General features: G+C 34.1%; 1 protein-coding gene across 4 annotated transcripts in view; it reads right to left on the bottom strand.

Moving 5' to 3' along the window:
- Positions 1-5,764: 5,764 nt before the first annotated feature.
- The window catches only part of ATP11B (ATPase phospholipid transporting 11B (putative)), a 128,429-nt gene continuing 108,199 nt past the window's right edge, over positions 5,765-25,994 (bottom strand). The window contains exons 29-30 of one of the 4 annotated variants that reach the window (XM_030329704.1): positions 14,239-14,372; positions 5,765-7,304 (exon numbers count right to left, since the gene is read on the bottom strand). In XM_030329704.1, coding sequence (XP_030185564.1) covers positions 7,175-7,304; positions 14,239-14,372 — 264 coding nt within the window. In that variant the 3' untranslated portion in view covers positions 5,765-7,174. Of the gene's footprint in view, positions 7,305-8,372; positions 9,446-14,238; positions 14,373-19,013; positions 22,200-25,994 lie in introns of those variants that run through there. The other 3 variants (XM_030329700.1, XM_030329702.1, XM_030329703.1) reach the window with 3 other exon arrangements.

Raw genomic sequence — 25,994 nt, 5'->3', positions numbered from 1 at the left:
TTTCTCTGACATCGGCTATAACATTTTTCTAGATACGTCTCCTGAGGCAAGAGTAACAAAGGCAAAAATAAATTATTGGGACTACATCAAAACAAAAAAGCTCCTGTATGGCAAAGAAAATAATCAATAAAACTAAAAGACAACCTACTGAATGGGAAAAGATATTTGCAAATGATATATCTGAAAAGGGGTTAATATCCAAAATATATCAAGAACTTATACAATACCAAAAAATAAAAAATAAAAACAAAAACCACCAAAGAAAACAAAAAACTCCCAAACAATCCAATTAAACAGTGGTCAGATGGCCAGAATAAACATTTTTCCAAAGAAGACCATTACAAATGGCCAAAGACACATGAAAAGATGCTCAAGGGGCGCCTGGGTGGCGCAGTCGGTTAAGCGTCCGACTTCAGCCAGGTCACGATCTCGCGGTCCGTGAGTTCAAGCCCCGCGTCAGGCTCTGGGCTGATGGCTCGGAGCCTGGAGCCTGTTTCCGATTCTGTGTCTCCCTCTCTCTCTGCCCCTCCCCCGTTCATGCTCTGTCTCTCTCTGTCCCAAAAATAAATAAACGTTGAAAAAAAAAATTAAAAAAAAAAAAAAGTTAAAAAAAAAAAAAAAGATGCTCAACATCACTAGTCGTCAGGGAAATTCAAATCAAAACCACAATGCCTACATTACACCACCTTACCCCAGTTAGAATGGCTAAAATAAAAATGATAAGAAATAACAAGTGTTAGCAAGGATGTGGAGAAAAAGGAAAACCTGTGCACTGTTGGTGGGAATTTAAATTGGTGAATCCACTATGGAAAACAATATGGAGGTTCCTCAAAAAATTAAAAATAGAAATAACATATCCAACAATTTTACTATTTACCCAAAGCAAACAAAATCAACTAATTTGAAAAAGAATAGCATCCCCTGTATTTACTGAACCCTTATTCACTAAAACAAAGATACTGAAACAACCTAAGTGTCCATCAATAGACAAATGGATAAGAAAAATGTGATTGATACACACACACACATACACACACACATGGAATATATGCAGCCATAAAAAGAGTTTGTCCCAATTGAGACCACGTGGATGGCTCTGGAGGATATTATGTTAAAAGTAGTAAGTCAAATACCATATGATTCCATTCATAAGTGGAATCTACAAAAAGAAAGAGGAAAAAACAAAAGCACAAGCAGACCTATAAATACAGACAACTGATGGATGCCAGGAGGGAGGTGGGTGAGACGGCAAGTGGGTGAAGGGGAGTGGCAGAAACAGGCTTCCAGGTATGGAATGAATAAATTTTGTGAATGAAAGGGACAGCATAAGAAATACAATGTAATGGAACAGATGGTAGCTATACTTGTGAATATAGCACAACATATAAACTTGTCAAATCACTAAGGTGTACACCTGAAACTAATGTGTCTACTAAAAAAAAAAAAAAAACCAAAACAGAAAAAACTCTTACACCTTAATTTTACTCCAGTGAAACTTGTGTCAGACTTCCAACCTACAGAATTTGGAATAAATTTGTGGGTTTTTATTAAAAAATGTTTATTTATTTTTGAGGGAGAAAGAGAAGCACAAGCAGTGGAGGGGCAGATAGATGGGGATACAGAATCTGAAGCAGGCTCCAGACTCTGAGCTGTCAGCATAGAGCCTGATGCAGGACTCGAACTCACGTACCGTGAGATCATGCCCTGAGCCCAACCTACTGGACCACCTAGGTGTGCCTAAATTTGTGTTATTTTAAGCTACTAAGTTTGTGGTAATCTGTTGCAGCAATACTAAAAGGTAATGCCTATTAAGAACATTCCCACAAATAAAAAAATTCTAGACCAGGATGACTTGAATGGGGACTTCAAAATAGTACAAGAAATGATATAAACCTTACATAAACTCTTTCAAAAAAGAGGCCAAGAGGGAATACTTCGTAAATTGTTTTATGAGGCCAGTATAACCCTAACACCAAAACCTGATAAAGACATCATAAAAAAATGAAATTACATATCCTATATCCTTTATAAGCACAGATACAAAAGTCCCTAACACAAGATTACCATACCAAACAGCAATATATAAAGAATAACATTTCATAACTAGATTTATTTCAGGGATGTAAAATTGGCTTAACGTTTATTTGAAAATAAACTGAGGTAACTTACCATATTACCAAACTAAAACATTTTAAAAAATGATCATGATAAATGGAGAAAAAGCATTTTAAAAATTCAACACCTATTCACAGTTCCCACCATGCCTATTCAATTAACATTGTGTAGGAAGTTCTAGACAGTGCAGTAAGGCAATAACAAGAGACATAAAGCATGAAGATTGGGAAAAAAAATACTGAAACTGTTTCTATTCTCAAACGATATGACTGTGTATGTGAAAACTAAAAGATTCTACACAAAATTAAAAAAATAAACTAGAATGTTGAGCAAGGTTGTAGGTTACAAGGTCGAAAGTACAAAAATTGCATTTTTGGATTTTAATAATGAATAATTTGAAAATGAAAAAACAATTCCACTTACCATAACATCAAATAACATACAAATTTTAATGTAACAAAGATTTGCCAGATGTTTACATCAAAGACTACAGAAAGTTCCTGAGAGAAATTAAAGACCTAAAATAAATGGAGATAGATCATGTTTATGGATTAGAAGACCCAATATTATTAAGATGTCACTTGTCTTCAAAATGATCTATAGATTCAGCACAATCCAAATCCAAATCATATCATTTTTAAAATAAACATTTTAAACATTTTAAAAATGTTTATTTCTTCAGAGAGAGAGAGAGAGGCAGGGAGGGAGGGTGTGTGTTTGTGTGTGTGTGTGTGTGTGTGTGTGTGTGTGTGTGTGTGTGTGTGGCGGGGGAGGGAGAGCAGAGAGAAAGGGAGAGAATCCCACGTAGGCTCCACTCTGTCGCACGGAGCCTGATGCAGGGCTTGATCTCATGACCCTGAGATCATGCATGACTTGAGCTGAAATCAAGAGTCAGATGCCTAACCAACTGAGGCACCCAGGCACCTCAAAATTATATCATGATTTTTTGTTTCTAGAAACTGATCATCAGCTGATTCAAAATTTATATGGAGATTAAAAGACCTATGATAGCCATAATAATCTTGATAACAAAGTTGGAGAACTTACATTACCTAATTTCAAAGTACAGTATAAAACTATAGTAATCAAGATAGTGTGTTACTAGTGTTAAGGATAAATGAATAGAACAGAGAGTCCAGAAGTAGATCCACATTTATGGAGTCCGTTAATTTTAAAAAGGGGCACCAAATGAATTTAATAGAGACAGAATATTTTCAACAAATGGAGCTAAACCAAACAGCCTTATGGGAGTTAGGAGGAAGATGCTTAATCCTTGCCTCACACCATACACATAAATGAATTTGAGACAGATCGCAAACCCAAACATAAAAGTGAAAGCTATAATGCTTTCAGAAGAAAACACAGGAAAATATCTTCATGACTTTGGGTTTGATTGGCTATTTTAGATAAGACACAAAAAACACAAAACCATAAAAAGAAAAAAAATTGGACTTCATCAAAATCAAGCACTTTTGCAACCCAAAATCACCACTTAGAAAATATCCATGAAAAAACATAGGGGTTAGGGGTACTGGCCCCCTATACAGTTGAAAATCCACTTATAACTTTTGATTCCCTAAAACTTAACTACTAACAGCCTAACTGTTGGATAGGATAGTCTTACTGATAACATAAAGTTGATTAACATATATTTTATATGTTATATAATATTATATGTTGTATTCTTACAATGTTAAGAAAATCATAAGAGAAAATACATTTATAGTACTGTGAAACATCCATATATAAGCTGACTCATGTATTTCAAACCCATGTTTTTCAAGGTTCGACTTTATACAAGCAAGCTACAGACTGGGGGGAAATGTTAGTAATACATTCACCTGGCAAAGGACTTACATTCTTCTATAAAGGATTCCAACCATTCTGTAATGAGACAGTCTAATGAAAAAATGGCTACTTGAACAGACATTTCATGAAAAAAAAACCCAAAACAAAAAACTGCCAATAAGCATATGAGGAGTTAAACATCATTAGTCATCATGCAAATTAAAATGAGATATAATAGAACTGGAACTCTCATAATTGCATACAAGTGCTCATGAAATGGCATATACAATAATTTTGGGAAACTTTTTAGCAGTTTCATATAAAATTAAACATAAACCTACCTTGTGATCCGGCAATTACAGCTATTGCATAAGAGAAATGAAAACATGTTCACAAAGAATGCTCATAGTAGCTTTATTTATAATCACACCAAACTGTAAGTAACTCAAAGGTCCATAAACAAGAGAAAGGATAAATTGTGAGATGTTTGTGAAATGGAACACTACTGAGTAGCTAACAGAAACAAACTGTGGATATATGCAACAACATTGATGAATCTCAGTCTTTTGAGGAACAAAGCCAGATGCAAAAGTGAACATGTAAAATTTCATTTATATAAAACTTAAGAACAAGTAAAATTCATCTATGGCAATAGAAAATAGAAAAATGGTTACAAGGGCAGAAAGGGAGGAATAAATTCATTGGAAAGTGGCATGAGGGAACTTTCTAAGATGGTGGAAATGTTCTTTATCTGGGTTGGGGTAAGGATTACACATGTATAGATTTGTCAAAAGTGACAGCATGTTAACTCTAAAATCTATGCACTTCACTGTCCACAAATTTTACTTGAAGACAAATCATTTTCCCTTAAAATTTAGAGTAAAAAATCGGACTCATCAGAGGGCCATCCACCACTTCTGAAAAGAGCTGTTCAACAGAGACATGTTTACTTATCTCCATTTAGAATAGCTTTGTCCTTTGAGTCAGCTCTTCAGAAGAAAACTTGAATTGTTTCTGGATTCACTAATTTTTTTGGTTAAATGCTGCCCATTTATTTTTTTATCCAAAATTTCTAGTTCAGTAAGAACATTACTCATCATATTGTACCACAGAAGTTACAGTCTGAAGTTACCCTAAAGATAGTCCAAACCCTCAACTACTTTTTAAATAAAAACAGATGCATGCCTAGATAACTTGACTTGTCCTGGGTCATATTCTCATTTCATTTCAGAAATAAAAATACACAGATCATACATTGTCACCCTCTGCATATGCTAACACTTGGGCAAATACAACAGCATACCTTTTTAATAAATGTAGATTAAACCTTCACATGTGCTTTAACTGGCAACTGAGAAAGCATAAGGAATAATTAATGTCATTAGGTTAGATTTTATATATATATATATATACACATACATATATAATATATATACATATATACAATATACATACATACATATACAATATACATACACATATATAATATATATACATACATATATATGTATATATATACACATTACATCAGTTATATATTTTTAAAAAACACATATTTCATTTCTAAATTCATATTGGCTGGCTTTTCATGAGTGGTGCAATTTCTAGTTCGAAGTGTGTTGGTCTTTACAGCTGGTACATTTCTATCACACCACTTTTCAGGAGCTGTAGTGATGATCTATAAAATCTGGGTAAACCAAAAACTTCTGGATTTTTGAAAACTGAAGTCAGTGAAAGGCATAAAAGCATTACTGTACTATAATGGAGGGTAAATGTAATAAAATTTCATCGAAAAAATTTTTGGCTGGTTGTAATAAGCAGAGAGAGGCTTAAAATGCACAAATAATGGAAAAACTTTTAATTATGTAGGAAAATTTTATTCAATAAATATAATTTCATGAACTTTAAAAAATTACTGAGAGCTTATACAATAAGTAACTACATTTCCTAGCAATGCAGAGAAATTTTAAAGGATTTTATTAGACAGCCACAGTGTCTCAGGTCCTCAATTTTAAACTAAAGTGTGGCTACAGTATTTCCAGCTACTAATTCCCCATAAAAATCTAACAATCGCCATTACTACAAACGTATCATTAGTTGTGATCTATTTTTTTGTAGGAAAATCATTCAAGTGTTCTCACATAAACAGCACTTTAATAATGTTCTATTTTTATGAAAATAGATGACTCATTTCAAGGTAGAAATAAAAATGTCTCTGAAGGGGGACCAAAATTAATGAAACATGTTTTACACAACTCTTTGTTGTGTTTGTTTTATTAATACCTGCTTATATCATCCCCCAAAATGATCTTTACAGGAAAATACAAACATGGATGATTTTCCCATTTCCCCTGCTCCTGATAACTTTTCAGAGTAGCATATTTAAATTTTTTTTGGTATTAACTGTACATGTTTTTAGGGCCTTGACTCCTGCCTATCAAATAGGAATCTTAAGTTTTTCTGAGAAGCCCAATTTCACAATCTTACAGCAGAAACAATCTGGTTAGAGCAAAGCAGTTTCCTAACATGGTGATTTGCCTAAGTTTAATCTCCTATTCAGGACAGTACCAGTTTCGATTATGTCTGGGAAGCCTTTGGGTATCATGGAGACTGAGACCCAAGGAGGAGGGTAGTTAAGAGAAATTCAGACTGTAAATTCTCCCCTTCTTTCTTCTCAACTCCACGGCAAGCTTGGTAGCTGTAGTTCTCCTGGCCCATACTCTATTCCTACCACGAACCTACCGCTTGCTAAAGCTGAAGCAGGGTGCTGAGTCACCTTTTAGAGCAGCTGGTGGGCAATTCTGAAAACTGTCTTGGTGCCTGCCACTATCTTCAGGGCTATGGCCTTCAGACTAGGTAGGCAAAGGTAAGAAAGTGAGGCAAACAGATCTGAGATCATCAAGTAGCAAAAACATGCACAGAATCTTATTCTGGTTTTGGCAGGTTTAAGAGGAAGTTAATTGCCAACATCGTACTTTCCAAACAATTTTAAAGAAATATGCAAAGGGGAATTTTTTGGGATTACCAGCTATGTACTGTTTTAAAATATGAGTAATAGCACTAGAAAACTATTTAAAGCTTGTAGGCAACACTGTTACTTTCTTAAATAAATGAAGAAAACTTTTCTTACAATTGCAAGATAATTTTCTTTTAAACAGAGGTTTTGAACAGAGTAGGATGAACGTATCAGTGGATACCATTTATGTTTCTTTGATGTACAGTTCTTAAATAACTTCAAATGGGGAATGCAGACAGTTACTTCACTCACACCTTAAGCACCACATAGGCTAGCTGACCTCCAGCACTGCTGCAGTTGGTCAGACTGCTTGATGGCTTTGTAGTCCTCGAGTGTCGGCAGTTTAGTGTCGGCAGTTTGGCTGACGGCAAACAGACACTGTAAACTGTAAGGTAGATGCGATGCAGGACTATTAAATGTCATTTTGTTATATAAATATTTTATAAGGCATTCTAAGAAAAAGCAAATTCTGTGTTATCTTCCACTAAACTACCCTCACTGAATATTTCTCAATATTTCCTCTTCTGGAACATGAATTAGAAAGTGTATATACTGTACACTGTATTATCCCTTTAATGTATTTTTGGAATAACGGTGTATTGCTAAACTCGGTTTTGGAATATCTGACTTAAAGAATGGCTATTTATGAAAATTAATATTTAAGCTGAAATTCATAACCTAGTTATCTTGCACTACTGAAACAAACATTATATTAGCAAGAAAATAAAAACTCAAAAAAAAATAGTTCACCAGCAAACATGGTAAAGTCTTAATTCTTGACTCTACCATTCTTTCCCTACCAGCCCAATTCCAGAAATCTGATATTCATGAAATGGGAAAGTGGTGGAAGGTTGCAGAATAAATCTACAAAAAGGAATTATTATATTCTCAAAAGAAAATTTTGGAAAACCTTATTTAGCCATTTCCATACAATTTTAAATGTGTATGTACACATCATGTGCTCACAGCTGGGTAAGTTCTTTAACCAATAATCATTTCCAAATTTTAAAATGACATTACTTTTTATCAAAACAAATGACAACACTGATCATATGATAAACTTGGATGGAAATTAAGTACTGAAGTACAGTGAGTTAATTCAGCAGTATGTACCTGATTAACGATTCTTAGTATTTTATCGCTGCCATTACATCCTAAGATTTAGCATTTTAAACTTTGTTTTACTTACATTCTGTAGCCATGCCGGAAAATTTACCTTGTAATGGGGCACTGGACAGATTTCACTTTACATGGTAGTCTACAGTAACTTAGATAACGTATACTATCCTACAGATAACAGGATTCTTATCTGAAATCCTTTATTCTATAATCTAGCTTACTGAAAGTCAAGAGCAATTCTAAATTAGCCATAGAAAGAGGCTCTTATCTTTTTGTTAATTTAATTACCCTAATATTTTTATTTATATAATTAAAAATAGTTGCAATATTTAAATACTGTCCAAACTTGTTTTTTATTGATATAGTTGAACTTTACAACAGTGTCAGAAAATACTATAAACAGAGCCTTCTTCAGAGAGGGGAAAAAAAGCAAATTTAAATATATTAACCAGATTAAAGCATGCAAAAGATCCAATGATAAACACATTAAATAATATGCTAATGGTATGTAATTTACCCACTATAGGTTCTTCGTATTCTGTCACAAAAAATATAGTAAACATCAATTTGAAATTTGGTGAATGGACTTGATTCCTGATTTATATATATAATATACCCTTTGCATGTATGTGGTTAACTTTACTGGTTGTGTTACAGTATTTAGAGAAGTTTGGTACTGGTATATAGTTACTACCCATAATGCAGTAAATAATGGTGGGAAATGCATTCTCCTAATTTGCTCTGTGAACTTAGAAAGCACTAATGAATTAACAACATGGGTCACTGAGCGACCAAAATTCCTTTCTATGCACATTAACTTTTCGCATGAAAAGCTTCAAATATAACTCTAATAAAAAAATAGAGTTTTCAAGGCAAACTTTTCAGCATAATTTACAGAAGCAGATCTGAATAGAAGACTCAATAACCAAGCTAATACTAAAAAATACAACTGACTAGGAATTACCTCCCTTTTCTACCTTGATATTAAAATATAGTGGCCTTAGCAAGAGGCTGAAATGCCATTAGGAGTCCCATAAGCACGAGGAACAACCCAAAGAGATGGAAAATATCTGTTTCACGAATTGTGACATGTTCAGATTTAAGTTAGGGGAGCTGAAAGGGGTTTGTGTTAATGCTTTTTGTTTGCCATTATAACTCTGAATGAGTATGAAATATTTGAAATTTCAGAAAGTAATTCTGCAGAACTAGTGTGGCCATTATCACGGTGATCACACTGAATTTTAGGAAAGGAGTTGAAATGGTTCCCACAAAGTACTACTGCCCCTTTAACAAGTAGAGGAGTCCATTGTGGAGAGAGTCAAGATGCTCCTGTCGTTGGTATAGAAAGGATCCGATGCACTCCATGATCTAAAGTAACAATAAGAGAAAAGTTTGGCTCACCAGGACCTATGTTTTAAGTGAGAAAAAAAATTTACTCTAAAATGCAATTTGAATATTAAAATAATCACTTATTGATTTGTTTTTAAATGTTAAAGAGAAATTATTCATACTAGCACCGAATCAGTCTATTTATATTGTACAAAAACTTGGAAAAAATAATGCTCTAATCATTATATAAAATATTAGCTAAAATTCAGACATTCATTAGCCTTAAAACAATTCCTACAGGTAGTAAAGCATGAGATGCTCTTAAAATCTTCACAATTCAATAAGAAATAAGTATGTTACTAAGAGTTATGCACATTCAGTTTTACTAAAAAGCAACTAGGTTATATTTTGACATTACAGAAGCAAACAAACATCACACTTACCAAAAGCTTTGGAATGAAATAGTAGTATGTTCATATTACATAATTTCTTTTCAGCTATAAATTCTATTCTAAAGATTTTAGTGTAATTAGCTTGAACGCAGTAAATGGTTTATTCAATAGATATCAAAGACAGCTGTAACTCAGTAGGGTTTTCACTTAACTGAGAATAAACCTGTAGTGGTCTGGAAAAGTTAACTACTGTCTGAATGATAAAACCTAAAAGCAATTAATTACTTTATTTGCAGCTCTATTAATTTAAGCTAAAATAACTCTAGACCCAAACTAGCTTTCTAGGCTTAAAATAGCCTAACCTATATTTCAAGTTCAGTATCAGGATTACCAAGCCAAAGGTGGCTCTTCTTAGAAGACTAAAAGCACTAAACAATAAATCAATATATTTTATGTAACTTTTTTCAGGGTTCCCACTTTCCTTAAAAAAAAATGTTAGAGGAAGAGACCAACATTTAAAGTGGCTCTTAAACTCACTCTTATCAAATATCCACTGTTTCCTAGAGATTCTGTTATTTAAATCAATTAAGCAAGTACAGTCATAATGAAGTTTGGAACCTAGAAATTTTACAAAGTTGCCAAAGAGGAACACAAATAAGCAACAAAACCATACTGGTAATTTACAGGTTCTCTAATTTTATTAGTTTCCAGAAAACCTTAAACACCTTAGTTTAAGGAAGGGCTTGTTCACCACCCTGTGTCTAGTACCTAAACTGCACCTGGCACATAGTAGACACTCAGTATTTGTAAAATAAATGAATGAAATGAGATTATTAACATTTCTTAGAGTAAGTATTTATCCAAGAAAAGGCACACTTAGACACACAAGACAAAACATAACTGCCAACACCCTAATTATCGGGAGTCAAGATTCCATTCCCAAATTGCCAGTACTTTATATCAGGCTTTCCTCTTTCCCAACCATTGCTTACATAGAAGAATTTTATTAGGTAAGGCTTCCTTTGTTTGATCTTTTCAAAGCACACATGTGCATTCAGATGTTAAATATCCTATTTGACAGAACATTAAATACTGGAGCTACATATTAACTCCTTTCTATTCAGAAAATAGTTTAAAAAATTATTTTTAAAAATGTTTTTATTTATTTTTGAGACAGAGAGAGACAGAGCATGAGCAGGGGAGGGGCAGAGAGAGAGGGAGACAGAATCCAAAGCAGGCTCCAGGCTGTCAGCACAGAGCCCAACATGGGGCTCAAACTCACGGACTGTGAGATCATGACCTGAGCCAAAGTTGGACGCTCAACTGACTGAGCCACCCAGGCACCCCGAAAATAGTTTTGATTAGGATAAAGTAACTTGGTAAAATGCATACAGAAAATCATTTATTGCTGAAGTACAGCCCTTTAGTGTACAAGATGGTATATCCTTTGTAGAGCACCATGATGCTACATTTGAAACCAAGCTTGCAATATGGCATATTCCTTTGAAAACATTAACTAATAAGATGTAAGAATTTCTGTGCCTGGATGGTAGAAGTTTAATCAGCTGAATAACATGTCATATGAAAGCACTAGTTGTATTTCTTAAGTGATGCTCATTACCTTTTATGTTTAATAGGTTAATGGAACAAATATCCAAGGGATTCTACAATTTGTAACAGAAGTATCAGCCTTGCTTTACCTTTTAAGTTAGACATGAAATAGAAATGTAGAATAGAGGCTATTCCAAAATCAAAACAGAAATGTCGAACATATTTCACTAACACAATTATGTAAAACAAAAACAAAACTCTACATATCAAAATGACTTTCAAAGTTTAAATCTAATGTTAATGGATCTAAGGCAATTTTCATATAGTCCTTTGAAAAGCACCAAGTGGTTTTCTCATACTGTATCGATTTTTATCCACTAGAAAATACAAACAGATTTCAAAAGACTTTTTAGATTATTTGTTTGAAGAAAAAAGGGGGATAATGACAGTACTAACCAATAACATAACCTGAGATGTTAGACAAAAGTATTTTGGAAGTATTTGGAAAAGTATTTATAGTCTGTCAAATAAGATATTACTGTTAAACATTTTATTAGGAAAGTAAAAAAAACAGTCTTACAAAAGAAAATATTATGATACAATTTTAAGTGAGAAAAAGTACAGACGATAACAGTCACCTTCATGTGCCGAAATAAGTCCCATAATTCCAAGGGCAGGTTCAAAGGGATAATGCAGTATAAAAATGGCTACGTAAAGAAAAATGGGGGCATATTACCTGAATTACTGGTATACAAAAAAGTCAGTACATAGAGCAAAAAAATATTTTTGGCTTATTTAAAATTAATTATAGTTTTAAAATATTTATTTATTTATTTCTGACAGATAGCACAAGTGGAGAAGGGGCAGAGAGAGAGAGAGGGAAACACAGAATCTGAAGCAGGCTCCAGGCTCTGAGCCATCAGCACAGAGTCTGATGCGGGGCTCCCAACAAACTGTGAGATCATGACCTGAGCCAAAGTCAGACACTTAACTGACTGAGCCATCCAGGCACCCCTGATTGTAGTTTTTCAATAGTGAAGATGTATACTGTCATTAAAGAGAACTTCCTGCTGAAATAGAAATTTAAAAAATTATGTGGAAGTTCTATAGTTGTCTCTTAGTCTAACTCCCACCTTAGTTCTGTATAGTAAAGCTGTCTTAATAAGTAAAATAATATTGTCAAGTGGGTCTTTCGGGAACTTCTTCTGGAAAACTTGGTGGCTTGGGTACATAACAGAGCTTCTTTCTTGTAATGCACTTTACAATACAATTGTGGAAGTCATAATACAGAAGTGCCAGTAAATTTAACTCTTCGTAGTAATTCTTTTATGTGGAATAAAATGACTACAAAATGATACCACAGCATTGTGGAAATATTTTTGATCACATGTTATAATCAATAAATGGAGACTGAAACCACAGACATATTAACATAAGAATGCTATTTATAAATGCAACTGTACCATAAAGACATGGCCATTAACTAAAGGCAAAATGGGAACTAATAAGTTAGTTACCTGAATTTATGTACCTGATGTTACCTGAATTTTATGATATATGAATGGTATTTATTCATTTTTAAAACACAAAGCTAAGCAAATATGAAAAATTATTTTATTAGATTATAGGGCCTCCTCCATCCTTTATTCCCTGCTCCTGCAGTACTTTCCAACCTTTTCCATGCCATGGCACATGTAGAAAGTGATTATTCGTGTGGTACACGCTGGACAATGGAAATCGCCATCTGTCTGCCCCTGCCCATCTATAACTCCTCGTGCGTACAAGTGCATTACTACTCTCATTTTAGGACTATGATATAATTCACATTAAGAATACCTAAGTGTGAAAAAAGTTACTTCTACTTTTTAATATCATCTAAATAGTGTGTCTCTCGGGAAAATTTATGAAGAAAATTTATGAATCCATTTCATTTTTAAATAAATTTAAGTGGCATTTACCAAAAAAATGGCATTTTTTGTTATGATCCACAAAAGCGAGCACTGATAAATCTAATTGAAGAAACAGATTTGGGAGGGGACAGAAATGCTAAGATTCTTCTACACCATAATTTAAAGTGTCTAACTTATCAACTTAAAAAAATTTTCTTTAACATTTATTTATTTATTTTGAGATAGAGAAAGCATGTGAGAGAGCGAGCATGAGTGGGAGAGGGGCAGAGCGAGTGAGAGAGAATGAGAGAATTCTAAGCAGGCTCTGTGCTGAAGGCTCAATTGCATAAACTGTGAGATCATGAGCGGAGCCAAAACTAAGAGTCAGATGCTTAACCAACTGAGCCACCCGGCATCCCTAACTTATCTAAACTTTTAGTTAGACCATGAATACCAAGCAAAAAAAAAAAAAAGCAAAAACAAATCACAACTCATTTAAAAAACCTCATCACAGAAATAGAATGGTATAGGAGAGCAGTAATACAGCCTTTGTGTTTATAAACACCTCAAAGTCTCAAATGACTGACCAGAAAATATACATGAAGAGTAAGAGAAGCAAAATCCTTCGATTTCACTATTATATGTAGACTATTTTGTAAATACAAAAAACAAACAAAAAACAAATACAGGAAATAAAACAGTAATATAAGGTATAATCAAAAAAAGAAAGTTATAAAAACCAAATAAGAGTACCATACCTATTCAGCACATTTTAAAAAGATTGTAAAGCAAAATGTTTCGTTCATTAGATGAAGTCTCTTCAAAGGTGCTTTCTCTTCCTTTGTTAGCGAAAGAGCCCCCTACCCCAAGGCCACAAAGTGAAATCTACCATCAAAGAATGCTAATAAATAGCACACTTCCCCGCTTCAGTTGGTAAAACCAGCGGCTGATTTATTAGGTATCTAGAGATGCAGGTTCATCCTGTTCCAGTTTATAGGATACTCATCTGCAGCAAAGGCTACTTAAAGAAATTTCACACCTGCTGACATGGGTCGGACTACATCTTCCTACTACTCGTTCCAGCATTCTTCCAACAGATGCGCACGCTGTTTCTCCTTCTGAGAAACAGCACATGGAGTCCAAGCACTTGATACTTGAATTTGCTTTAATAAGCTGGAGGAGTTGAAGCAGAAAAAAATTAAGTTATTTACAGATTTGGATTTCCAAAAAGCATTAAAAAATTACAACAAGCACTTTAAAACCAAATGTAATGTATATACATATATGTTTTCTATAACATGGAAATGGATGAAGGGCTCTAAGAGTAATATTCAAAAATGCTTAAAAGGCACTGTGATCTAAATTAGAAGTCAAACAAAATAATTATATAAAAATAAGTGGCTGGCTATTATTTAAATATGCAAAGATTTTGGATTTTATATCTTATTTTGGTCAAAATGATTTACATCACTCATTCAAATTGAATGAATTCGAACTCTTCTTTGAGTTTTTGTTTATGTGAAATGCTCCTGTAATTTCAATTACAAATGTCTAGCAATTGAGAAAAGTGGAGTGTGAACCATTTTGAAGACTGGGAAATAACAACCAGGCAGGACCTAACCCCAATCTTCAACAACAACAATAGTAGAAAATACGTAGTGTTTACTATGTGCCAAATTCTAAGCACTCTATATATATGCACTCCATAATTATCCTTGAAAAAAGCATCATTTACCTTAAATTTGCTAAGCAACTAATAAGAGCCAATCATGCCCCTAATCAGCTTATCTTGCTTTAAAAAAATTAATGGTAGATGTACTAAAATCTCTTAAACAAGTGACTTACTACTATTAGGACTTTTATTAATTTCTGAAGGTATGCAAGATTTATACTGATTCAGGCATAAATAACCCAGCAAAATAACTTAAAGCCATTACTACTACTAATTTTAATCCTGTTAAAATGAGGGGAAAAAATGGTATGACCACATAGCCCAATGAATCCCAACCCTGGTTTTGACACAGACAAGGACACTCCTAAATTTCTCAGGGGTTATTATTTTAAACAAACTTATTTTCATTCACTTTCCTTTATATATATAACATACTGTACAACAAATCTTTGGAAAGTATAGAGGAGGGAGAACAATGAAAATACATTTATTAGAGTGTTGCAATTCACAAAGGTTGGGAATCACCAAGTGTTGAGGGTAGGCATGGCAACAGGGGACAGACAGGGGACAGATGCTCACGATGGACAGAAGACAAATATGATGGAACATAAATAACCTGGCACTCTGACCATAAGCAGTGGGTGAGGTCTGCAAACTCGCTGCTCAGAGTAATTCTGCCAGATAGCAGGCATTGTGAGACAACACAGTTCCTGTTTGGCAATTACCTGATTGCACCAATGTCCTAGGATCTGCTAAGCACTGAGAAGTAGCCAAGTTTTACTTGTTCTTTCATCACAATACCCTTGGTTTAGGACTGTTTATGGTATTGTTTCTTAACCTGTGTTTTGAGAGATGTTTTACAGATGTTTCATGAAAAAAAAGTTCCATGGCCTATTAATTAAGTTTGGGAAACAGTTCAGTGATGGTCTAAATAGACTTATTGAGCAAAGCGTTGTCAATAAGTCAGGATGTGTGGTCAATCTCCAGGGGGAGAGCCAGACATAGTGCGAATTCTCAAACTTGTTTTTTTTAAGTAAAACCTTTCCCCCACACCCGCCGCCCCTGGGAATCAGTCAACACTAGGAAGAATATTAATATTCAGAGGAACAGTTTAGGAAATGTTTGTTTAAGTAATAAGATTTCATTAGTCTCTCAGTTTCCTCCTTGGGCTCTGTTTTCCTCCATCTCAAAATCACCCTCTACAGGAAACAGGATTCTAAAGCCCCCACATGCTCAAAAAATTACAATACAACAAGGAGGCCTTAAGGCCCTTTGTAACCTGACCTCAGGCTACCTTTCCTGCTCAACTTGCCAATGCTCCTGTACAGTCTTCACACAGCCAACGGATGCAGTGTTCCTTGCCTCTGGGCGTATGTCAGGGCTGGTCACCAAAGAGTCAGAATGCTGACTCCTACACCCAGTTCAGTTTAAATATTATCATCTCCATGAAACCTCCCTCACCTCTCCAGCTATCAGTAGTCTCTTTCTGGATTCTATTCCACTGCTTGCTTGTGTAATTTAAATAGTATAAGCACTTAAATAAAACTTTTACTTATTGAACAAGGCACTGTACTGGTTCTTATAGGAGACGGCAATCTAGTGAGTTAATAAGTTAATAAGGGAAAAAGGTGGGAGATAAGTCAGGAAAAAATAATAATGGCAGTTCCATTAATGGAATACTTACTGTGCATGTGCCAATCACTATTAAGATGCTTCTCATGGATTATTCTCATTTAAAACTTATAAGAAACGTTAGGGATAAGCACCATATTCAGAAACATTTTACAGATGAGGAAACAGAGAAGCTAAGAATTTGTTCAAGACCACCCTGCTGAGGCCCGAGTCTTGGTTTCTTTAATTCCACAGCCCACAACTCTTTATCATGCTCTTATGCTGCCTTCTTATAATTATGGTATGAGGCAAACTACAAATACTAAAAAAGAGGAGGAAAGCTGTCGTTGCTGGTATTGGTGGGAGGGCATGAAAGATTTGATGGAAAAGATAGCATCTGGAACACATTTTGAAAACTGGGCGGGATTTCAGTAGCTGTTAGGTGAAGAGAATGAGTAACTATGTGTGGGTAGAAAAGTATGATGTGTATTCAGCACATGTTTAGTCTCAGTGTAAGAAAGTAGCTGTTATGCCTGCTTCCTTGCAAAGAGACCAGTGCCACTCAAAGTGTGATCCATGGATCAGTGTTGATTGGGGAAAACATTTTTTACTGGCCTATGAGGAGGTAAGTGTTTCAGATCTGTAAGAATAAGAGGTTAAAAAATTTTATGGCAATTTGACAGAATACTTTTATAACTGCTGAATCTAATAATAATTTTAAAATCAAGGCTTATTTTATTTATCTTTTAAATTTCATTTCCTAGTACAGTTGACCTTGAACGACATGGGTTGGAACTGCATGGTCCACTTACACACAAATTTTTTTTCAATAAGTACATGTACAGTACTGCAAATGTTATTTTCTCTTCCTTGTGATTTTTTTCTCTAGCTTACTTTACTGTGAAAACATTATTGTGATACATAATATCTACAACATACAATATATGTTAATTGGCACTTCATGTTGTTGATAAGGCTTCCAGTCAACAGTTTGCTATCAGTTAGGTTTTTGAGGAGTCAAAAGTTACATGTGGATTTTTTACTGCATGAGGGGTCAGTAAGCCTCTAACCCTCACATTATTCAATGGTCAACTGTAACTAATTTTTATTGCATTTTACGAAAGTATTGGTCCGTGATAGATTGGAAATTAAAAACAACAAAGCAAGAAAACAAACCGGTCTTTCACATTTGGCTAGGGAACACCAAACTAGACTAGAAACTAGAGAGAAACGAGGAGTCTGCCTGGTATTTCTTAATATAACAACTTGTGTTTTGCTTATATAGCTGATATTCAACTGACAAGGATTCACTGAAGAGGACATCCATAATGTCAGCAGCATTTGAGTGCTCCATATGTGTAGAATACTGCTTAAGCCAGGATCTAACTTTAGGTAATAATCTTATTTTGTACTCATAACCTTTCACTTTAAAATCTAAGAAAAGGTATTAATACATGGACAACCCCAGAGAGAGTAAACATCTTGAAATATCAAAAATGTTATAAAGAAATGACTTCTTCAGATCACCTTTTGAACTAAGCTAAAATATATATATTTTATATATATTACATATATAATATATATTATAATATGTATAATATATACAAACCCTGGCTGCTTTAAAAATGCTGAATGCTGGTTAGTTGTGTAAAGCTGCTATCTATATAAAAAACTACACTGTTCTCTAGCAAACTCCCAAGCTCTACCACTTTCCCATATATATATATATATATATATATATATATATATATATATATATAATCTTTGATCTCATATTCAGGATCTGGGAGCCCAGCCAGAGTACATGCAGCCACAGCTGCCAGTATAACTAACGGGGGGTAGGAAAAGGATGGAGCATTTAAATCTCATTTCATTCAAAGTAAGGAGAGGCAATCATTTCTTTTTTCGGACGGCTTATAAATACAAGAAAAGAAAAAAAAGCAAAGTAATGGGAGTGGGACTCTACCTGGTGGCATTTTATTTTACCAGAAATTTTGATTTATTGGTAAGACACTCTCTATTGCACTTGCTTCCCAGGAATGGCCACATACCTTAGAGCTAGAAGGGCTGCCCAGCAAAAAACTATGGGCATTCAATATGACTATGTATGATTAAGAAAAATTTTCATCTTTACAGAACTTGCCTTTTGAGATAAATTCTGACTCACTGCTCTTATTCCATTATTTTCATGTCAGTGATAGTAAACATTTAAAAGTTTCTCTTAGTGCTTCTGTTTCTATATATCTTCTTTCTTTCTTGACTCTTCTAAATGTTAGAAAATTGTCATACATCTCTAAATTAGTCATTTCTATGCTATCTTACCTATCAAGTCAAATAGTTTTTTAAAGTTTAAATAAGAATTAGTAAACTATTAACCGTATATGTTCTGTTGCCTTTAAAACAGTTTTATGATAAATATATAATCAAAGTGAGAATCTTGTAAAGTCTTAAAGGAGATACTTGGAAACTAATTATGAAAAGAAAAAAGGTTGTGTTCAAGGAAATGTTTTTCTTTTTAATGTGAAATCAAAAATCATCCAATATTACTAATTTCCAAATTTGGTTAAGAATAATAAAACCCCTAAAACAAATAATGGCTTCATCTCATTATTCAGAATTGCAAGAGCTGTTTGGTGATGGCACTTGGAAGACTGCTGTCTCTTACTCAAGGCCTGTTTCTCCAAAACATGCCTCAAGCTCCCGTTCACTCCTCTATGCTCCCTTCCCTCTTTTCCTTTTCCTCAAGTAAAACAAACAGCTTTGGGTGGTTATAAATTTAAATACCTCCATACTGTCCTTTAGGTATCTCCAGAAAGGAGATTTACATCTGTATGTATTGCCTAAATTTAACTATTAAAATAAGCATACGGTAAGAATTACATCTATCAGGTATGCTTATTTTAATAATTTGGTTTATTCTAGTTTCAAAAAGACTGAGTCCCCTTTATTTTAATGAGGTGGCTGCAACATAAATAACAGTATCTGACTAGGAATTTGAAATTTAAGTGAAGAAGAGTATCCGTATCTGTAAAAAATGGAAAAATCACCAATTTTCATGGAGAGGGTAAATCAGAATAGCACTAATTAATGAACTAAGCCATGGTACAGCTGATGTTAAGGATTCAGTTTTTTAAGTATCAATCATCCAGAGAATGTCAGAGGATAACTGTTTGGTAGAAATAATGTCAACGCTAATATTTTTCTTCATTTCAACCTCCAGATGAAAAAGTTGCTCAAATAAGTCAGCACAGATTTGAAAATAACATTAATTTTGTAAAGTGTTGTACTTATCAGGTATGCAGCCAGGTTCTGCTACTCATGGCAGCCTTAGTATTATTTGTTTTTTAAAAAGTTCAATTCTATTTCCTCACAGAAATTTTACTCAGAAAAGTGTATCTTTTAGTGGCAAACAACTGAATACAGGCCATTAAGGTTTTCTGTTCCTTTGTAGTTCACTTCTTTGTTAATTAAATGAGACAGTGCTAGAAGCATCTTTGTCACAGAAGAGGAAGGTGACTCGTTGGCTGAAACTATTTAAAATGTTTTTTTGTTTGGGGTGGTGGCAGGTTTCAGGCAGGGGCTTAAGCATCCAGGTGCACAATGAGAAAGGTCAATAGTCCTAACATCCTGTTGACATCCTTACAGCACAGCTGGAAAGAGAGCATCCAGAACAGGCCAGGAATCCAGTGACAGAGAAATGACAAAACAATGGAAGCCAAGGAGGCAGGTGACAGCGGAAGGGAGGGAGATGATTAGAAAGCCCTAGCCCATGACAACATTTAGGGCTCAGCATCATCCTCTGCCTGATCTGACAAAGCTGACCAAATTTTGATTAGAGGAAAACAACTGCTATTTTAAGGCAGAAAAAACAGAAGAGGGATATTATATAATACTTATTTTTTTGAAGTGATTTTTATCTCAAAATACATGCCAAAGGCAGAAAACTATATAAGAAAAATATTCAAGGTATATTTCACTCAACAATGAAAGTGATATGCAAAATAAAATAAAATAAAATAAAAATTGCAGATCAGGGTAACACCCCCAGCAATTTTACTAAAATCATATTCACTGAAACTGTGTTCTTCTATCATCTTGTTTATTCACTGAAACAGGGTTCTTCTATCATCTTGTTTACAGGAAGAAAGACCAACTATCACAGGATGATGAGAAAACTCACTTATCACCCCTTTGTAAAAGAAATCATAACAAGGCCTCTGTTATTAGGGCATTCTAAGAACTCAACTCTCAACTGTATCATACATTTTAATGGACATATGAAAGCAAAGCAGACTAGATCCACGTCTCATGAAATATCCACTTGAACTTGAACCTTTGGGGAACTTTTATCACAAAGGACAGGAATAGTTTTATAGTTTTAGTCTAATCAGGTCCCACGTGGATTATCTGTTTGGTAGATTATCTAGGACATAATATAAATCCAGGCCAGCTCCCCCTCTTTACCCAGAGACCTCGTCAGCTGAGTTTTCCTTGTGGCTCAATCAGGGCATATTTTAAAAGTTAAGAATTTTTCTATATTTATCAAAGCAGAATACCAGAATACCAAAAATAATTATATAGAGTATCCCAAAACAAAAGTTGAGAATTGTTTTGAATTTCTTTTCAATTAATAGTAATAATAACAATGAAATAATTAATCATTTTTCATTTAGAGCAGTTCACTAAAGTAATCTAACTTTAAAAATATGTCTCCCAGAATAATTCAGATTTTTGAAATTACGTACTTGTTCTATGGTCTGATTCCATGGTACAGTTAACATTTATAATTTTCAAGTAGCTTTGTTTTAAAGTTTCACCATTTATGAGGTTTCATCCCAAATGAGACAATAGTACCTTCCTGACCAATAATTATAATATATAAAAGGCAAATAACCCAAGTAAAAATATAATTATTAGTAGTGAGAATTTTTATCCTCCATAATTACTACCAATCAAAATATTCTGCATATCCTAATTAGGTCTAGAAGTGGTTGTCAGGATTTTACTCCTCAAGAGGTGAATGAATCAAGTCCTCATCAATTCATACTTTTTTAGGACAAAGATATAACCAGGAAAGTTTATGAAAAGAAGTGAGAATCTGAGGACTATCGGTCAACAGAAAATTATTCAGTACCTCTAAGCACTCACTCATCTGATCATTTAACTCCAGACCTAGACAAGTAATCTGGTGTCTAACTGTATTAAGATGCATAAAATGGTGCACAACTACCACTTCAAATGGGAAAACTGATTTCAGAAATAACAGAAATAGCATGACATACTTTCAAAAGAAGTAAAAAGGAATAGTTTATTGAATAGGTTGTGAGAATACCTTACTAGGTTAGAATCTGAGGTGAAGTAGGATTTAACACTGTAACTCCAAAGAGAGACTAGTAAAATATTCAGAGATGGACATAAAAAAATGTGAAGATCACAAAAAAGGAAGACAAGTCAACAAAAACAGTAAACACATGAGGAACAATGAAGGATTAGTGAAATAAAAACTAGGAGTCAGGCCAGTTCTCCCACAGCATGCCCCAAGCATGAGAACTTAGCGGATATGTCCCCAGGCAGGTCCAGCGCAGTACTACCTAGTGCACGCAAGAACTGTCCTGCTGGCTGCAAGCCTCAGCTAGCAGGTGCCTACTGTCCTCCCCTCTGTGCTTGCTTTCAGCAAATTCATATGCTGAGCTGACTGAACCCTTATCTTCTTCCATCTGGAAGGACAGAAAAGCAACAAGTCTCATATTACAGAACAATACTCTCACTGTATAATAGGTTTAGAATCAAAACAGCAAGTTGGGGTCTGCAATCTGCGAGGCACAAATGAATGTTCATACAACACCGCATTCATTTATCGTCACAAAAGAGAGCTAATGGCAGCTTCTTTAGGGGAATACAACAAAGCACACAAAATTAAGCCATGATTTTCCAGTGCACAAAATTAATTTAAAACCAGATTTCCTTCACTGAAATTCAACTCCTTCTATAAAATTCCTTGTCACCAAGATTTAGGGTTCTTATTGCAAAGGTATGTATGCCCACTTTCACAACCCTTATGCTCCCTTCTTAAAAGACTTTTCTACTCCAAGTGAACGTCAGCAGAGTAGAAGGCTCATTCACATGGCCTTCAAATGTCAGACATGTGGGTAAGGGGCAGGGGGCTTGATTTAATTTTTTAACAAAATTAATTTAATCTTTAATTTGAAATATATATTTTTTAGTGAGTGCTAACTAATTTACACAAATTTTTATTCTTTGCTGTTTCTATATTCTTCTCAGGAGTATGTGCCTATAGCCATGCTAATTTTAATCTTTTTTAAATTACAAGAAGATGTCCTCAATGAATAAAAAACAAAATTTTCCTTATTTCTATGTGTTTTCTCAGTCTTAGGACTGACCAATAATTATTTCTGTGAAAAAAAAATGCTATGGTGAATGTCTTACATATATAAAAAATGAAGTAGAAGTCCTTGGTTTCAAGAGTACAATAAGCTTATGTAAAGACGGCTTATTATCATTATTATAGCTTTGGCTATAATGTAAGGGATGGGAAAATACTCAAAATGAGTTTTCTTTCATTAAAAAAAGTTAATAGTTTCGTATTAATGGTTCTTAAGAAGTACTAACTTGATTAAAGATTTGAAGGCTCTTAAAAGATATTTTATATCTGCACAACTTTTCTGTCACAACAGTTAACAATTAAGCTACCATGGATCACACCCAGAAAAACTATTTAATGCAGTTCAAGAACAAGATGCATTCAAAATTCACAGGATGCAGCAGCAGATAGATGTATATGAACACTTGTTCTTCATGCAGCTAGGAGCAAATGCCCACGTAGTGGTCACTCACTGCTCATTTAAACACCTGGTATTTCTGCCTGGCCTTTGGTTGAGCATAGTATTTCTTTTTGTTTTCTGATGCTGACAATAAGTAAACAGACCACAGTACATAAAATGATCATCTGACAGGTAAAGGACCTGGAGACTCAGAGATGAACTAATTAGGTTAGGACACATAAGCCGCAGTGCCAAGGGCATCACTAACATCCAGGGCTGCTGTCTTCCCAACAGGGCTCTTCCTTTTGCTACACCATCTGACTGGAGAGTGGCTTGCAGCAAAGGCTACCTGATCATATACCTGCTCTCACTGTGTTCTTTTCATAGATGAATGTTAAGTTGACTACCCTAGCACATTGTTACAGAACCTGGGATCTCTCTAATTTATGATATCCTTACCCAATTGTTTTTAAGTCTATTATTGCTCAAAAACAAACAAACAAACAAAAACATGGCTTGATTTAAGCCAACATGATATGTGAAAATACGATTTCATAAAAATGGCAAGATTACTTACAAAACAAAACTTATCTTTACTTAACAAAAGAGTTTGTCAGAGTGTTCTTTTAAGTAACAAGCTCTCCTACTGCCTTAGAGTTAAATAATTAGATGTTCAAAAATGTGATAAATACCCACTGTTTTCAGAAAGGCACATATGGATAACATGTGTTATACATATTTGACTCAACCAAAGGTGAAGGCAAATCTTCAAGTTTGTTTTGATTTTAGTTCTTGTTTTAAACATAAAATTTAGGTGACTACCACTTAAACACCCATTTTTATGTTCATGTACAATTATTACACCTTTGTAATTCAAAGTAGAATATATCAAAAATCTGGAAGATAATAAAAATAAAATCAAAAAGTTTGATAAAACTTTAGAACAGCTCAAAATTATGAATTCAGAGTTATAAAAGCCATTACTTAAGCATTGCTTTGTCAAAGCCATTTGCTTGATCAAATGAACATAGATTAGAAACTTTGAGAATAAAAAACAATTAAAAAAACATATTAAGAATACACAAGATACTGACAGCGAGAAACTGAAAAGTGCCAAAAGTAAAAAAAAAATTTTTGTTTTAGTTATTAGTTATATTACTTTTTCTCTTCAAATCAGACTGGAGTTAAAGTTAATAAATAGTTCTGGTGACTTAATTATCAAAAGTTTCAGGATTTAAAACTTTCATTCTCTTCTATAAAAAGACATCTATATTATTATTTTTGTGGTAACGGACAGAATGGATCTGTCTGTGGAGATAAATATATGTATCTCATATATACATATGAGATACAAAATATATTGTGCAATTTATAGATGCACTAAACAGTAGCAAGGATATGAAATGTTTCAGCAGCCATTACAGTGTACAAAGACAAACACACACATGTATTTACAGCACAAATTAAGGCAAGATAAAAAATGGGCAACTCTCAGTTCCAAGTAACTGAAACTTAAAAAAACTTTAAACTTTATGATGAATTTCTGTAGCTTAAATTACTCAACATGCAGGAGCATCCTTAATTATGAAAATAACATGACAAGCAGAAGCATCAGAATTGTACTATAAAAGGTAGTTAAGGTGTACAATAGATAACAAGGTACAGATCTCTGTCCTGTTATGCTGAATTTTCATCTGAATTTTCAGTTCAAAGAAGAAATGGATATATAAAGTTTTAATATACATATTAATAAAGGTCAAATTAGAGACAGAGCTGTGCTAACAAAAATGCCCCACTCTTATTTCATGCCTCTGCCCATCTTTTGAATATTGTTTAATTGACCTTTAGCATGCAGAAGAGTTAACAAGGTTCTACTCCTCCTACTCTACCTAAGTTTGCTCAGCTGATTCCTGGCCCTCGACAATGGCTGCAGTGCGATGAACTCGTCACTTAAAGCAACTGTGTTGGAGTACATCTATAAGTGGACAGAAAAGGGATGGTACATACAACAAGTCAGTGAGCTGTAATCATCACCTAAGAGACAGACACAGGACAAACTTTGTAAAGACATCTGTTCCTCCAAGAATAGGAAATATACATGGTACACATACATGACTGACATTTGTAGGGCTGTTGGCTCTGCAATCAAGAGAATTTATTCTTCATTCTTAATACCACATGGTTATTCTGGAGAAAAACAAAGCTCAAAATAAATGCTGACAACTTTTTTTTTTTTTATGTTTTTTTTCTTCTTGCTACTTTTGGCAAACAATGAAGTGTCTGACAATTTTCTAACCATTTCTTCATCATTTGAAATCAGTGGTAATGGTATAAGTCTGAAATAATAAAGATTACTGCTTGTAGCAAAGGAATAATGTCACACATAGGATGTGAATAACCATATACTGTTTCAGCAAAAACAAAACAAAACAAAACAAAAAACAAAAACCCCCAGCAGGTTAGAAGATCTCTGAATGGAAGTAAACATTTCCTCTTTGGGTTGGACCCCAATAGAACATTGGGTCAAGTCATTTAAAATTAAGTTTAGCGGTGCAAAAGGGAGATTGTACTAGATTACGCACCCATTTAAAATAAGTTTAGTTTACCCCACGTTCCATTTTTAATCGATTTTAACCTATGGTAAAAGAACCAAAATATATATAAAATACTTCTAGCTTTTTCTGGTGTAAAGGTCTACTTATAGGTGACAAATATTTCCTATGTAATCCT

This window comes from Lynx canadensis, chromosome C2 (genome assembly GCF_007474595.2).
Source record: "Lynx canadensis isolate LIC74 chromosome C2, mLynCan4.pri.v2, whole genome shotgun sequence".
In the NCBI taxonomy this organism is placed as follows: domain Eukaryota; kingdom Metazoa; phylum Chordata; class Mammalia; order Carnivora; family Felidae; genus Lynx; species Lynx canadensis.
The sequence above is the reverse complement of the archived record's forward strand: the minus strand, read 5'-3'. Positions and strand labels throughout refer to the sequence as shown.